Source organism: Artemia sp. Qi Xiang Cuo, chromosome 8 (genome assembly GCF_049724085.1).
Source record: "Artemia sp. Qi Xiang Cuo chromosome 8, ASM4972408v1, whole genome shotgun sequence".
Taxonomy (NCBI): domain Eukaryota; kingdom Metazoa; phylum Arthropoda; class Branchiopoda; order Anostraca; family Artemiidae; genus Artemia; species Artemia sp. Qi Xiang Cuo.
The window spans coordinates 3733133-3750822 of NC_142801.1; the positions used below are offsets into that span (position 1 = coordinate 3733133).

The following is a 17690-nucleotide window of genomic DNA, read 5'->3' on the forward strand; positions in this document are numbered from 1 at the left end:
TGAAAATAATACGGTTAAAAATCTTTTGTAACTGAAATAAATTATTTCTAAAAGGGACTAAATTTTTCCGCTAAAAACTGCATTTTTGATGTCTTCTCATACTGCAGTCTTTTCAAAGATATTTGATTTTTGTACATAAATCATATCCGGGTTGCAGCGGTAGCTAGCAACCTAGTAAGAGATTACATTAAAAGACGATCATTAGAATAATAAAAAACCATCGCATACATTGGACTTAGTTAGCTACTTGATTGTTTGAGGTTCGTCTCTTACTACTTCAAAGGAGAAAAAGCCAAAAGCTTTTTCCTGTTTGTAATCATATAGCATAGAATGAACCCCAGCTGCAACTTACATTATCATCCGAGTTGCAGCGGTAGCTGGCAACCTAGTAAGAGACGATAACATCCAATGTTAAGAAATATAATTATAGGAAAGAGCAAACTCTAGCCCATGGTATCCGAAACATTAAATACACAGCAAATTTCGATAAATGTATTGTAAAAATAGATATAAGTTGAACAGGAACCGTATTTCAATTGAGTTTTTTTATAATAAGGAACGAACTCGTGCCTATACTAACTGGTATATGCCACTTAACTACAGCGTAGGCTTGTAGAGTTATATCAGTCTTAAGAGTCTCCGTGAAGATCATCTTCTAATATGTATACTTATGTGGACATATGTTCCTGCAATCACGGGGAAAGACCATGAGGACGGAGGAAAAATTACAGTGAAGACCAATCTCTTGCCCATAGTAACTGATATATCCAGGGGTTTTAAATTAAAAGACGATCATTGGAATAACAAGCAATTGCATACATTGGAATTATTTAGCTACTTGATTGTTTGAGGTTCGTCTCTTACTATTTCAAAGAAGAAAAAGCCGTAGGCTTTTTCCTGTTTGTATTCAGTCTATTTTCCAGGTTGCAGCGGTAGCTAACAACTTATTACATAAAGGACCGATATAGTTCATCATAAATGGTATTTGTCAATAAGGTTTTTTTTTTATATAATCCGGGTTGTAACCTAGTAAGAGATGATAACGCCCCATAGTTAAAACTAAAGTAACCCATAAATCCTGAGAAAATATTCAGATTAATCAGGGTCACAGTGGTAGCTAGCAGCCTAGTAAGAGACAATCACGTCCAATGCTAATAAATATAAAAACCCATAACACCTGAAAAAAACAGTCAGATCAAAACAAAAAGTACACCATTAGAACCACCATGTCTTAAACCCCTCTAAAAGAAACTTTATGTCATTTGGCTTGAACAGCAAGGGAAATATATTGGCCTGAAAATCAAGAAAAGTGGCAGGTACTACAGCATTCTGCCTAAACGGCATCTATTTTTCTTTCTTCTTTCTTTTCCACAGATAGCTTGGCACTGGAACATCGTAGAGAGTTGTTCAATGTTGTAATTAATTTTTTTTAGTAGAATCAATTTTTTACGAAAGACTTCATTTTTTATGTACAGTATTGATCAATAACGTCATAGTCGTTGGATGTAGTTAGTATATAAATTACGTTAAAGAACGATCTCTGCCCATAGTAACTGATATATGGTTGTTGCAGGGGTAGCTGCAAGCTATCCGGATTCGAGCGATACCTGGGTTTTAGCGGTAGCTGCAAACAAAATTCAAAGAAAATATGTCGGCTTCTTATTAATTAAAAATCATCCCTGATAATTACAAAAGCTGAACCTATCCGGGACTTGAAGCTGGGACCTCTTTCACCCAAAGTTTACATTAAATTACGTAAAATATCGATATAGTTCATCATAAATGGAATTATCCAGGTAGTTACTAATAAAAATTTTGTTTAGACTTTAACTTGACAATTTTGTAAACATTGTCTGTAGCATAAATTGAACCAGCGACCTTTGGAGTTGAACCCAGACCTCCCATGTTGCACGCAGGTATTCTTACCATTGTACCACCAGAAAATTACAAGATATAAATATTATACAAAATTATAAGAAGGAACGTATGTTCCCGACGCCAGATTTAATCTGTATTTCCATACAAAACAAATAGAATTTTTCATTTTTATAGTAAAGAGCGATAACTAGCCTTTGGTTACGTAAAGGAATATAAATGGGGACAGCAGTGTTATGGATATCCGGGTTGCAGCGGTAGCAAGCAACCTAGTAAGAGACGATCATGTCCAATGTTAAGAAATATAAAAACCCCAAACTCCTAAAAAAAAGAGTAAGATCAATACAAAAAGTACACCATTAGAACCGCCTTGTCCGAAACCCCTACAAAGAAAACTTACCGCCCTTTGGCTTTAATAACAAAGAAAATATATTGGCATGAAAATCAAGAAAATTGACTTTAACCACTTTATTCTCCACAAACGGGATATTTTTTTTTTCTTTCTTCTTTTCCATAGATAGCTTGGCACTGGAACATCGTAGAGATTGTTCAATGGCTCATTTTAAAAGAAATCTCTAGATCTAGTGCTATTTATACTTAATTTTTTTTTAATTAATTATTTTTTATGAAAAAATTGATTTTTTGTATACAATATTGATCAATGACGTCATAGTCGTTGGATGTAGTTAGTATTACATAAAGGCTCGATCATCGAATTCATCGATCATCGATCATGCCTCCATATATTCACAGTGATGTATAAGATTTCCCATTATATCTGTAAACTGTTCCACAGTTGCCGGTCCATACCTTAGAAGCTTTTCACTAAACATGCAACATTTCTTTTGGATATTACTATGAAATTTTGCGAAAGCATCTCTAGCTGACTTTTCAACAAAATCTATTCTTTCAGAGATAATTTTAATCTTTAATTTTGAATATATTTCGTAATCCAGGTAAAACATTCGTAAAATTTTTCTCAATTTACAAAGATCAGCCTGTGCGTTCTTTGCAGCTTGTGTAAACTGCAAAAATATCCATGCTATCCGAGCAATAGTTTGAATATTTCAATACAAGCTAGAAAAATACCTTAAAATGTTAAAATTAGTTTTATTTTTGGTTAGGTTTTAACTACCCGATGTGGGATTGACTATGTATTTTCAGATCAAAAAATTCTATTTTTTATATATTTTATTTTTCAGTTTAGAATCGCTATAGTTATTATGTAAACTGCAAAAATATTTATGATGTCTGAGCAATAATTTTAATCTTTTCATTCAAACTAACAAAATACCTGAAAATGTAAAAATTAGTTTTATTTTTTGTTAGGTTATGGATACTCGATACGAGTTATAAGAAGTGTTAATTAGATGAAAATATTATTTCTTGTTTTGTAATAAGATGCATTCTAAGCGAGTTATGCTTAATTTAAAAAAACAGTACTATACAAAAAAAGAGACAACATCTTGAAAAGAGAAAAGCGAAGGTATTCAAATGACAAGGTGTATCAAGATGCGAAAATTGATAGTGACAAACAGCGTTATTATAATGATTTAGTTTATAGACATGCGAAAATTGAGACAGCCAAACAAAAGAGTAAGGAACGGTATGATAATGATGAAGATTACAGAGAAGCAACAATTGAGACAGCCAAACAAAAGAGCAAGGAACGGTATGATAACGATAAAGATTACCGAAACAAACATAAGAAAACAGTTGCTACCAGAATAATGGGTAGATACTTGGGTGACAAAAGCTATAATCCGGGTTGCAGCGGTAGCTAGCAACCTAGTAAGAGACGATCACGTCCAATGTTAAGAAATATAAAAACCCATAGTTCTTAAAAAAAGAGTCAGATCAAAACAAAAAGTACACCATTAGAACCGCCTTGTCCGAAACCCCTGCATAGTAAAATTTCTGTCCCTTGGCTTGAACAGCAAGGGAAATATATTGGCTTGAAAATCAAGAAAAGTGGCAGCTACTACAACATTCTGCCTAAACGGGATATTTTTTTCTTTTTTTCTTTTTTTTTTCTTTTGTATCCAGAGATAGCTTGGCACTGGAACATCGTAGAGGGTTGTTCAATAGCTCATTTTAAAGGAAATTAATTGGGTTAAAAATCTATAGTAACTAAAATAAATTATTTCTAAAAGAGAATAAATTTTTCCACCAAAAACTGCATTTTGATGTCTTTTCACACTGCAGTCTTTCAAACATAATCGTATACCAGCGGTAAGAATTGAACCCACGCCTCTGAAGAGACTGGTGGCTAACACCAGTGCCTTGGACCACTCGGCCAGGCTGCCTCTCATAAATAAATATATATGTGAATTTGGGTTGCAGCAGTAGCTAGCAACCTAGTAAGAGACGATCAGTCCAATGCTAAGAAATATAAAAACCCAAAACTCCTAAAAATAGAGTCAGATCAAACAAAAGTACATCATTAGAAATACCTTGTCTGAAACCCTACTAGATAAATAATGAACGTCATCATAGTTTTATATTAGAGTTATGACGTGAATAGAGTGACGTCATAATTAGTATATAAGGAAAGTCAAAACTGAAAATTCTCTCATTCTTGATTAGAATAATGGTTAGATCAAAGCAGGCTATACGCAAGTTGAAGAAAGAGTACTACACAAACAACAGAGATAGTAACTTGAAAAGAAAAAAGCAAAGGTATTCAACCGACCAGGCGTATCGAGAATATCCGGGTTGCAGCGGTAGCTAGCAACCTAGTAAGAGACGATCACGTCCAATGTTAAGAAATATAAAAACCCATAGCTCCTAAAGCAGGAGTCAGATCAAAACAAAAAGTACACCATTAGATATAATAAAGAACGACCTTTTGCCTATACTAAATTATATAGTTATAATAAAGAGTATGTTAGTAAATCACTGAAATAACAAACCATTCCATACATTGGACTTAGTTAGCTACTTGATTGTTTGAGTTTCGTCTCTTACTATTTAAAAGAAGAAAAAGCCGTAGGCTTTTTCCTGTTTGTATTTATAGTTAAAAAACGAACTCAAGTCAAAAGAAACTGATCCGGGTTGCAGCGGTAGCTAGCAACCTAGTAAGAGACGATCACCTCCAATGTCAAGAAATATAAATTATAATTAAGAACGATCTCTTTCCTATACTAAATTTTATAGGCCACTTAACTATAGTATAGGTTATCTGGGTTGCAGCGGCAGCTAGCAACCTAGTAAGAGACGATCACGTCCAATGTTAAGAAATATAAAAACCCATAACTCCTAAAAAATTACATTTACATAAAAGACCGATATAGTTAATCATAAATGGCGTTTGTGAGTAATTTCATGTTAAAGATTGACCAATGATGTCATAATTGAGGTTGTAGCCAGGTCGTCTCTTACTATTCCAATTAAGAAAAAGCGATAGGCTTTTTCCTGTCTGTATTACATTACATTAAAAGACGATCATTGGAGTAATCCGGGTTGCAACGGTAGCTAGCAACGTAGTAAGAGACGATCACGTCCAATGTTAAGAAATATAAAAACCCATAAATCCTAAAAAAAGACTCAGATCAAAACAAAAAGTAAACCATTAGAACCGCCTTGTCCGAAACCCCTGTATAGGAAACTTTCTGTCCCTTGGCTTGAGTTTACATAAAGAAACGATACAGTTCATCATCATAAATGGTGTTTGTCAATACGGTTTCATTTTATATAATTATCCATTATTATTTAAAATGCAGTAATGTTTTGGGGGTTTTAACAAAAAAATTATTTGTTAACTGGAACTAGAATAATCCCTGAAGATATTAAATAAAATAGAACTAAGGGATGATCAAGATTTGTGGTTTGACATATGACGGACAATGTTGACTGGACTTGTATGTAAAAGGAGGTACTGAATAGGCTTGTCCGCTTTGAGTCTCGACTGACTACCATCTTTAAGGAATGAAACATGAGAGAAAATTCCCCTGGACTTGCAGGGGAACGGGTAGATCAATAGTGTTCCAAGTGTTTTGGCAAACAGCTAAGGAAAACGGTGAGTGTTGCTATGTCCAGCGTACATTTTCACCGAGATTGAATTGTCTAGAAGATATTTCCTTGGAGATTGGGGACTTTTCCTTGGAGGTTGAGAAAGATTTACGGTAAAGAACGATCTCTCGCTCATAGTAACTGATTTGTCAATTAGGTCTTTTTATACATAATTATCCATTATTATATAAAACACAGTAATTTTTGGGGGGATTTTACGAACTCTTGCCTATATTAACATGTATAGGCAACTTAACTATACTTAATAATTAGACTTATTTATTCCGGGTTGCAGCAGTAGCTAGCAACGTAGTAAGAGACGATCACGTCCAATGTTAAGAAATATAAAAACCCCTAACTCCTAAAAAAAGAGTCAGGTCAAATTTATAGTAAAGAACCAACTATAGCCTATAGTACAGTAAAGAACGACATGCCCATGTTAACAGAAATAATCTATTTGATAATATAAGTTCTTCCGGGTTGCGGCGGTAGCTATCCGGGTTGCAGCGGTAGCTAGCAATCCGGGTTGCAGTGGTAGCTAGCATCCGGGTTGCAGCGGTAGCTAGCAACCTAGTAAGAGGTGATCACGTCCAATGTTAAGAAATATAAAACCCCATAGTTCCTAAAAAAGGAGTCAGATCAAAACAAAAAGTCACCATTAGAACCGTCTTGTCCGAAACCCCTTTATAGGAAACCTTCTGTCCATTGGCCTGAACAGCAAGGGAAATATATTGGCTTGAAAATCAAGAAAAGTGGCAGCTACTACAACATTCTGCCTAAACGGCATATTTTTTTCTTTTTTTCTTTCTTTCTTTTCCACAGATAGCTTGGCACTGGAACATTTTAGAGTTGTTCAATGGCTCATTTTAAAGGAAACTAATTGGGTTAAAAATCTTTGGGTAACTAAAATAAATTATTTCTAAGAGAGAATGAATTTTTCCACCAAAAACTGCAGTTTTGATGTCTTTATATACTGCAGTCTTTTCAAAGATATTTGATTTTTGTACATATAAATCATAATACATTAAAAGACGATCACTGAAATAACAAACCATTCCATACATTGGACTTAGTTAGCTACTTGATTGTTTGAGTTTTTACATCTAGGATCGACATTGTTCATCATAAAATGTGCCGTGCATAATAATGAACCAACTCTTGCCTATACTAAATTGCATACTCAACTTAATTATAGTTAAGGATATATTTACATTACGAAACGATCATTGGAATAACAAACCATTGCATACTTTGGACTTAGTTAGCTACTTGATTGTTTGAGGTTCGTCTCTTACTATTTCAAAGAAGAAAAAGCCGTAGGCTTTTTCTTTTTTGTAATTCACATTAAAAGGCAATCATTAGAATAACAAACCATTGCATACATGGGACTTAGTTAGCTACGCGGTTGATTGAGGTTTACAATAAATGACGATCATTTGAATAACAAATAATTACATATATTGGACTTAGTTAGCTACTTGATTGTTTGAGGTTCGTCTCTTACTATTTCAAAGAAGAATAAGCCGTAGGCTTTTTCCTGTTTGTAATTATTTTTTACAGTAAAGAACGATCTCTTGCCCATAGTAACTGATATACGGTGGTTCCAGGGATAGCAGCAAGCTAGCCAGATTGCAGCGGTAACCGAGTTGCAGTGGCAGCTGTAACCCGGAGTCTCTTTCCTAGTTTATGACTCAAACAAGTTTACATTAAAAGACGATCATTGGAATAACAAACAATTGCATACATTTGAATTAGTTAGCAACTTGATTGTTTGAGGTTACTATTTCAAAGATGAAAAAGCCTAACCAGTTTATTATCCGGGTTGCAGCGGTAGCTAGCAACTTACATAAAGCACCGATATAGTTCATCATATTGTTCATGTTCATCATATTGTGAATCTGGGTTGCAGCAGTAGCTAGAAACCTCTTGGTTGCAGCAGTAGCTAGAAACCTAGTAAGAGACGATAAGTCCAATGCTAAGAAATAACAAAAATCAAAAATCTGGGTTGCAGCGGTAGTTAGCAACCTAGTAAGAGACGATCACGTCAAATGTTAAGAAATAAAAAAAAACCATAACTCCTTAAAAATAAGTCAAACCAAAACAAAAAGTACACCATTAGAACCGCCTTGTCCTAAACCCTTGTAAAGTAAAATTTCTGTCATTTGGCTTGAACAGCAAGGGAAATATATTGGCTTGAAAATCAAGAAAAGTGGCGGTTACTATAAGATTCTGCCTAAACGGCAATTTTTTATTCTCTTTTTTTTCTTTTCCACAGATAGCATGGAACCGGAACCGGAGTTGTGTTTCATTTGTTTTCTTTAAATACAAGGAAAACGAGGAAGGAGAGTAATATTGTCTCTCTTCTTCTTGTCATCATCATCAATTAGTCCCTAACACTATCCTTCCTTTCTTACATAGGTTAGTTGTGTTTCATGTGTTTATCTATCCATTGAAAAGAAAATGAGGAGAGAGGATAATATTGTCTCTCTTTTCCTTTTCATCGTAATCAAATTGTCTGTAATATCGTCTCTCATTTTCGTACATTGGCGAGTTGTGTTTCATTTGTTTCCTTTAAATACAAGGAAAACGAGGAAGGAGAGTAATATTGTCTCTCCTCTTCTTGTCATCATCATCAATTAGTCCCTAACACTATCCTTCCTTTTTTTACATAGGTTAGTTGTGTTTCATGTGTTTATCTATCCATTGAAAAGAAAATGAGGAGAGAGGATAATATTATCTCTCTTTTCCTTTTAATCATTATAAAATTGTTCTACATCAACATACATCAATTATGCAACCCCACTTGTTGCGCACTGTTTTTCTCGCTTTTCCTTTGATTGTCAAGGGAAAATCAATAAATATTCGAGATCTCATGGGGGAAAGGACATAAATCCAAATACTTTGCTCATTTTGGCAAGTGTCTTTAATTTTTTGGCTCAAAATAAAATTAAATTGATAAATAAACATAACCAATTAGTATTGTTACTTTTGACAATTAGCAACAGAGTTCAAATAGGAAGCGCGTGTTATAATATCTTTTTTTTCTGAAGAAAAAATCTATTCTTAAACACAACCACTAAAACTTGAACCCGACTTAACACTCCCACAGACAGAACCGTCACGTATGGGGGGAGGGAGAGGGACGGCCCCCTCTTCAATGTTTTAGTTCACTCGGTAAAAAAAAAAAACTCAGAGAGGAGAGAAAGTAACAAAATGAAAAATAAAATCAAAAAGGGTGAAAAAACGAGGATTTTGTCAGCCAGCGAACCATGAAGATGACAAAATATAAGCAAATATTTTGACAAGGACCTCCGCCAAGTAGTCCTCAGTGCTAAACAAAAAAGAAAAAAAACGAAAATCTAACATTGCGAAGTTTACTGTACAAAGACAGAGCAGACACTGAATAAAAAACCAGCCAGGAATCAATGAAAATGAATTTACCAAGATGATCGCGCAAGGATCTTTCGTCTTGCAATAACTTTAGCTGGTCTACAAATCTTGTTTTCATTAGATATGCAAATAGGTTCTTTTAAGTTTTTTCGGGTGAAAATATTGTTTGAGTCCTTCAAGATTAAATTGTCGTAAATTGGGCTTAATGAAATATCTCCAGTATCTCTATTTATTGCTAAATTTTGGTTCATATATTTTTTTATCTCAATTATATATCAACTGTTAATGGCGTACTACAAACTTTTAAGGAGGTAATTGAGATAAAAAATATATGAACCAAAATTTAGCAATAAATAGAGATACTGGAGATATTTCATTAAGCCCAATTTACGGTAATTTAATCTTGAAGGACTCATTCAATATTTTCACTCAAAAAAATTTAAAACAACCTATTTGCATATCTAATGAAAACCGAATTTGTAGATCAGCTAAAGTTATTTCATGACGAAAGATCTTTGTACAATCATCTTATTAATTTTCTTGTCATTTATTCCTGGCTCTTTTTTTATTAAGTATCTTTTCTGTTTTTTTACAGTAAGCTTCGAAAGGTTAGATTTTCGTTTTTTTTTTTTTTGTTTAGCACTGAGGACGACTTGGCAGAGGTCCTTGTCAAAATATTTGCTTATATTTTGCCATCTTCATGGTTCGCTGGCTGACAAAATCCTCGTTTTTTCACCCTTTTTGATTTTATTTTTCATTTTGTTACTTTCTCTCCTCTCTGAGTTTCGTTTGTCATGTATAGCCTGTGTGGTCTAAGAATGTATTTGAGTAAAAAAAAGTCGGTAAAATCGTAGCGCTTCGCGATTCAATAAAAGATTGTTCGGTTCAATAAAGACCACAAAAATACTGACATGTCATCTATAGAAATTGCTAACTTGGTCGGTAAACGCTAAAGTTTTACCGACTCCTGCCGTGATTTTACAGATAATACCACAATTTTCCAATTTGTTAAATAAACAGCATTAAAGTAAAGACATGATATGCACCGATGTCTAAATCTCGTTTTATAAATGCAGCAATTTTACCTATTCGTGCAGCAATTTTACGTATTGTATTCGAAATGGATTATGCTTATTACTGACAAAAAACAGTCGGTAAAATCTCCTTCCCCCCCCCCCAACATTTTGGCTAGTAACGCCCCTATCCACAGGTACGCCCAATCATGAAAATGTAAGAGGGAGAGGGGTGGGGAGAGAATTTTTTCATTTGTTTTTAATAATACCAAAAAAGAAGCATTTTTAAAACCTACGGGGGCAAAAACATCTGGGAGGGGGAGGAGTTATTCCCTTCCCCCTAATTGACATCTCCGTGCTCCCTTGAGTCACAAAGATTTTCTGACTTACTGGGACAATAGGAGGATTGGGATCATACGGTGGAGGACTAATCCCTCTTTCAATCCTATCAACTCTTTTCATCCACAGATTTAGTCTGTTTGTATATGCAGCCATCTTCTTTGACTGAGACTCTTCAACTTCTTTCTTCTGCTTCTTCAAAAATTCAATAAGAAGTGGACGGAATAAAGAATATCTGAAAAATAAAAAGGAAAGTAAAAAATGGAAATGAGTGTAAATAAAAAGTAAGTGAAAGAAAATGGGATTCACATGATAGCCGAGACAGAGGTTAAGAGTACCCTTTACTTGAGGAATTAGTTCAGCTAAGTTTTAAAAACTAAGATGCGGACTAATACAACTATTGAGAATTTTAATTCCCTTTCCAGTAAGATTAAAAAAAGAGGTCTTCCTACTAGTGTTGCAAAATGTCCCATCAATGGTAATCAGTTGAATCGTAAGTTCAGCTGAATAGAATTAATCCGAACTTATAATATTTTTTTCTTTTTCTTTTTTAGATTTGTATTATTTTGGGGGAAGAGAGGGAGGGGGCTCAACAATCTGAAGGCTTGCGTTTTTTATAACCTTCCTTTTTTCTGGCTCGACAGATTCATAGTAATAGAAGCAAAAATCTGTATAATACTAAACTCAATTCAAGCTGAGGAGGGGGGGAGGGGCGTTTGACAGATTCATACAAATGTAAGCAAATACTGTACAAAATAAAACTTTACCAAAGTGAGGGATACGCTTTTGCCTCCTGAATCTGTATCTGGTTGACTACTTTCAAAAAGGCACTCTTATCTGCAATCCTCAAGAAAACGTATGAAATTTTGTGAAGATCAGCAGAATTGGTTATTTGCTCACACTGTTGATTTATCCATATTGATGATTGTTTTTTCTTTTATATATTTTCTTGTTACTCTGCTTTGCTTAAGTTCTTGCATAACAAGTCATAAATAAATTATTATTATTTACTAATTAAATGAATAAAAAAAAATGTTGACAAAAAATTACAAAATAGAAAATTGAATATAAATATAACATAAATAAATATAAACAAAATATAATATAAATTACAAAATAAAATTATAAATACACAGCTATAAATAGATTACACGTAAATAGAATATTGTTATTAATGCCAGAAAATATGTTTTTTTTTTCAATGTCAGTTAAACCAGTCAATATTCCGGCTTAAAATAGCAAAAAAAAAACAGAATTCCAAATTTATTCTTTGATTTCAAGATATAAAAATAAATAAAATAAATGTACAAATTCCAAGCAGGTTTTTAAGCAATAAACAAGATTTTTTAAAGAACTAGTCTCACTGGCATTTCGATGTATCTTCTAGAAAATGAAAGTGATAGCTATTCCCTCGATTTCTTAACGTTTCATGCAAATTGGAATTCTATTTATTATTATTTGCAAATGAGCATATAAAATGAACAACAACCACCTAATACAATATTCCACCTAATAACGAATGGCTAGATAAAAGAGATACTATTGTGGACTTGCTTTTAGACGATTATCGATAAGCGTTATACCTAATCCGCCAAATTTCCGCTGTCGAAAGTCATTTAAAAGTTCAGTAGTGACCTGAAATAGAATGTCGTCGGCCAGACTGGGCTGTAAATCAACGAGACTAAAATAAAGGTAATGAGATTCAACCCTGTGAGACGTCATATCTCCTGTCCTGAAACATGGTACCCAGTTATCTCAACCGCAGTTATAACTGGGGACGCTTTTAGCTCAGACTGCTCCTTTAGCCCATATGTTGCAAACCTAGTATAGAAAGAAAATTACACCTTAAGATCGTTGTGAAACATGAAAACTTATCACTATTTATCAGTTACTCTTTAACACAAAGTTGAAACCTTACCTTGAAACGTTGTCATGATAAACAAGCATATCTTGCGGTTGGTGATACAGCGGAAATTCCACAACAGGGCCTAGTTTTGAAAATAGGCTATGGGCTTCAAAAGCCTTTTTCTGTAAAAGATAATTGATTTAAAATCGAAAATGGAGTTAAAAAGGTATATCAGTCACCAAACTGATCACCTACAACCGTAGACCAGAGACTATAGGCGTCTTGGTTCGTAGACTAGACCTAGGAGACAGTAGACCAGAGACGTGATCGGCAGCCACATATTTATAAAAGATTTTCAAACATGAATTTGAACAACAAGCCAGTAACAGGGCAACACCACCAACTAGAACTAGAAAATCTCAAAACTGACTGAATCTAAATGCAATTTTAATATACCGAAATTTGCTTTTAGGCTAGTCTATGTCTCTTTGGATCAACCTTGCTATTTTTTGACAGAAGACATATTTTCCGTTGTTCATAAACTCTATTCAAGATCAAAAACTATCTTAAAACTATCAAAAAAAACAACGATACACTCATTTTCATGCAACCTTTTATATTTTAGATATGGAGCAAGATTCGGTGCAACTTCCGAGCGAGGTTGGAAGCATAAAGAGAAAAACCAATATGCCTTTTTCCTGCGTTTTAAGAGCAGACACAACAATAGGAGGTGTGTCCACGATTAGAGAGTCAACTAAATTGTCTGGGCTTAGCTCCTTTCTGGTGGGTATGTGGTTCAGAATGCCTGCCTTGACTGAGATCCTAGCCTCACCAGTTTTTATCAGAAGCAGAGACGCGCGAATAACCCTGGGGTCATATTCTACTTGAGAAAAAATGAGCCTTTCATGATTAGCACAAAATAAAGAGTAAGCAAAATAGAAAATTAAAAAAAAAACATAAGTATTATTTTTTTTTAACAGCTTTATGCTCTGGCAAGGTAATGTTTGATGGCGTTCATTATTTCTTTCTTGGCCGCAAACTAATTTTCTCTCTTTCTCCTATTAGGTTTTTCTTATGTCATTTCATTAATATTATTCAATTTCAGTAATTGATTATTAATAATATTAATTATCTAACCATTTTCATAATTGTATAATGATATTATTTCCGTATATATGTATTATGTCTTATTAGCTTTTTCTATTTTTAGTTTCTCATACTATCCTTTTAGATTATCCATAAACTATTCAACGAAACGAAACACGACTCTTAAGCAGCTTTCAAACTAAGTACGTAATTTTCTATGCTAAGTGGTTAAGTTACATTGCGTACAATCTTTCACACTTAAACAACTGTATCCCCACTAAGATAATGTAAAAAATCATTTAATGATTGTCTAAGATCATCATAATTACCACAAACAAACTATTTAAAAGTTCAACACGTGGAATGGAGGCCGAGATTCAAGCACTGATCAAGCATGAAAGGCTTTGTAGGAAAAGTTTTATTTACTTATTTACAAATTTATGAATTCCTCGTCCAGTTTAAATTTTGTTGCTACTCTATTTAACTGTCCATAACTTAGTCTAAACTTACGGAACATAAGATTCTATATGTAGCTCAAGTCTACTTGGCACTGGCTACGTTTCTACATAATTCACGCTGTAAGATTACATACTGTAACATGAAGTTTTAAGTTTTGTCATTTTTTTTTCAAAATTTTTTTTCCTCTTAAGTTCATTTTGACCAAAGTATTCTCCCAGTAAGTTGCAAGCCAATTGGAACAAACTAAATAGGGGCCTGTTTTACCCAGTGTATTCTCCCAGTAAGTTGCAAGCCAGTTCGAACAAACTAAATGGGGGTCCATTTCGGGCGCCCTGGATCAATACAACTAGGGTTGTACCCATAATTTTTTTCGAGGGTGGGGGGTCACAGAAGGATTTTTTCGGGGGAGGGGTTTTACAAAAAAAAAAAATAAAAAAACGCATCAAAATTTGTTTATGTTCATTTTTGTTAAGTTTTAAAAAGTCGGACAAATACTTAGGGGGGCGGGTTGGTCCAACCCCCTTATTCCAAAGAATATTAATTTTGCTTCTCTAAGAAAACCAAAAGCACATTTCTTTTTAGGAGCTTAACCTATAGAAAATGAAGATGCTATGTAAATTAAAATTTTTTTTTACTCACATACACCACATATGACATATCACGTAACAGAAGAAAATGCCCCCCCCCCCGCCTCTTATTAGTCCAAAAGACCCCCAACCTAGAGATACAGGTGCGTAGAAATTCGATTTTGTAGCATTTTTACCCACACCTTAAGGGTCACACCTGTATACAACTGATATAGGTTCTTTCTCAGTGTGTGTTTTTTCACGGAGGATGTATTTCATCAATTTATATGGAAAAGTGAGGTTGAGATATATCAATTAAAAAATCCAACAGGAATTCCATGTTTCAAATCATTTTAAATATTAACAGCTCTGCAAAACTCAAATTCTGAATATACAAAAGACTATATTTTCTGTACTTCCAAAAAAAAATCCATTTTAATTACTTTAAAATACTGCGAACTCGGTTTCAGGCAACATTTCCATGTTCCCTCATTATACTTACCCTATTGTCATTGTAGATAATTTGGGCTAACGAACGGTGCCTTGACTTAGGAGCTTCAATTCCGACGTCTCCTGCTTCAGATTTCGATGCCGACTCCTCCAATTCTTGCTACAATAAAATCAAAACGTCAACATAAACAAAATCAAACAAATTAACAATAAACGGAAATACCGGTTCTCTGAGAGTTTTTAATATTCAACACCATTAATTCCTAGTAACCAGTTGCAGCAATTAGAGACAAGATTCCACACCCCCCCCCCACCACAGATTTTGAAAATACTTTATTTTTGTTATGTTATTGAAAATGGCTTTTTTACTCCTTCCAGTGGAAAAAATATATAATAAAATCCCCCCCCCACCCAATATCCTTAAATTAACGCCACTTCTTGTAGCAACAATAAGTAAATCAGAAAGGGGTTCTTATGTATTATAGCCACCACTCAAGTTCTTGGTCTGAGTAGAACCAATTTCTTTCTGTATTGCAGCATATGCTCGGTGATAATCAGCTTAGCCTGAGAGAGATAAACTTCAATGTAGGCATATTTTAATGAAATATTTTATATACAGAGCGGGTATTTTGGTTAGGTTAGAAACCATCTAAATACCATTTAATGTAATGCATTCTGGGCGGCCTGATTTCTACAATCCTCTGTTGCAGTTTCCATACTTTTGAAATTAAAGTATTATGTTTTCATCATATTTAGGTATATTTCATTAGGATTAACCTAACTTTACATCTTGATTGCGGTGGCTACAACACATTAAAGCTACAAATTGAAAAGCTAAAGTGGGAAAATAAATGTAAAAATTGAGGAAGAAGAGAAAGAAAGGAAAAGATGCAATAGGTAGCAAGTGATAAAGAAAGGTATTTACATAAAAACATGGATAAAATTAGAGAGAGAGAGAGAGAGAGTGGGGGGAGAGATGGAGAGAGGGAGGGAGAGAGAGGGGGAAGAGCAAAAAGAGAAGACAGAGAGAAAGAAAAGACACAGAGAAAGAGAAGTCACAGAGAAAGAGAAGAGGCAGAGAAAGCAAGAGAGCGAGAAGGAAGAGAGAGAAAGAGAAGATAGAGAGAAGAGAAAAAGAGAGAAAAGAGAGAAAAAGAAAAGAGAGAAAAAGAAAAGATAGAAGAAGGAAGACAGAGGATAGAGGGAAAGGAGAGGATGAAAGAGTGAGGGAGGAGAGAGAGAGGAAAAATAAGAGACGGACTTACTTGTTTTCTTTTTAATTTGAGAACAGATGACTCGGCAGTGGCTATATCACGATCCACTTTAGAAATCTGTTGAAGCAGTTCATCTTTTGTAGATCGAGAGGGTGAGTCATCAGCATCCCAGTCTCCTGGCGTTGGAGATATTGCTTCGACCTGAGGCGTATAGATAGGTTCCTAAAAGTAGCAATTCTTTGTTCTTATGTTTATATTAACATCAAGAGAAGAGGGGGGGGGGCAGAGAATTACTTGTAAAATCCACGAGCGAAACGGGTTTAAAGCTGATGCCAGGCAAAGAAAGGCAAAAAAAATATCAATAGCAATATATATTAGCAATTTTTTAACAACTATATGTAATTCGACTTAATGAAATAAATATATCTATTTATTCACATGTAAAATAGTATCAAAATTACTTCGCTAAGTAAATTATTACAATTAAATATATCTAGTGAAATTTATTTAATATTATTATATTAATTTTATTTAATAAGATTATATAAACATAAAACATATTTAATAAAATTATATCTCTAAAATAAAATTATTACTTAGCTAAGTTAAATTATTAAGTAATTAAAATTGCTCCTATTTCTTTCTGAGTTTAAGATGCATCCAGCAAATGTTAAATTTAAAATATGAACAAAAAATTTAACCTACTTTTGCCATACTGGCTGAAATAAGATAGGGAATGTTTCTCCTCTTAAAATTGTTCTAATGTACCCCCTATCCCGACAGATATAAAAATTGCAGCTAGAAAATTCAATTTATCCTGATTTTGCTGAGCCCTATTTTACTAATTTGTTTTATTCTTTACTTTAATCCTTTTATAAACGACAGCTTCTTTTTTGTACTTAGCATAAAAAGCAAATTTATCCCTACTGAAGCTTGTGACAGTTTCTTTGGAAATATATTATCTTATTATTAGACATAATACAATAGGCATAATTTTAATTAAAATCAAGTAGTTGCGGGATCAAGCCATGGTTTAATTGTAGAAAAGCCGAGACAGATAGTCCGAGTGAGTGAGAGGCAAATCTGGTATAAGCTCTTTTTAGAACTACTACGCAGAGAATTTTTGGCCAAATATTCAGTAGAACTAAAAGAACTGTTTAAAACACAGTTAGAAATGCTTTTTTCTTGAGTCGGTGTTCCAGGAATTTGTTCTAAATCATTAGTCTTACAAACACATTTACTAATAACCCTAACAAGCTCGTTTTCGCCATAATTGAAAAACATTGCTTTTCCTTCGCTGTTGATAGGTATGCTTGTATATATATTTTTATTGCTGCTACATAAACTGCAATTGCTCCTTCCAAAATTAATATACGAATTTTCTAAGAAGTACGCCTCCGTATATTCACTGTGTTGTCGAACGTTTTCCATTGCATCTATA

The 17690-nt window shown here is 33.8% G+C and overlaps 1 protein-coding gene across 1 annotated transcript in view; it reads right to left on the reverse strand.

Moving 5' to 3' along the window:
• Positions 1 to 16963, reverse strand: part of LOC148949077 (nuclear receptor corepressor 1-like) — a 274580-nt gene extending 257617 nt beyond the window's left edge. Inside the window, exons 1-5 of the mRNA XM_089093706.1 lie at positions 16955 to 16963; positions 16301 to 16471; positions 15088 to 15195; positions 12547 to 12656; positions 10680 to 10863 (exon numbers count right to left, since the gene is read on the reverse strand). Of these exons, the coding sequence (XP_088949832.1) occupies positions 10680 to 10863; positions 12547 to 12656; positions 15088 to 15195; positions 16301 to 16471; positions 16955 to 16963 (582 nt within the window). The remainder of the gene's footprint in view (positions 1 to 10679; positions 10864 to 12546; positions 12657 to 15087; positions 15196 to 16300; positions 16472 to 16954) is intronic.
• Positions 16964 to 17690: the final 727 nt, after the last annotated feature.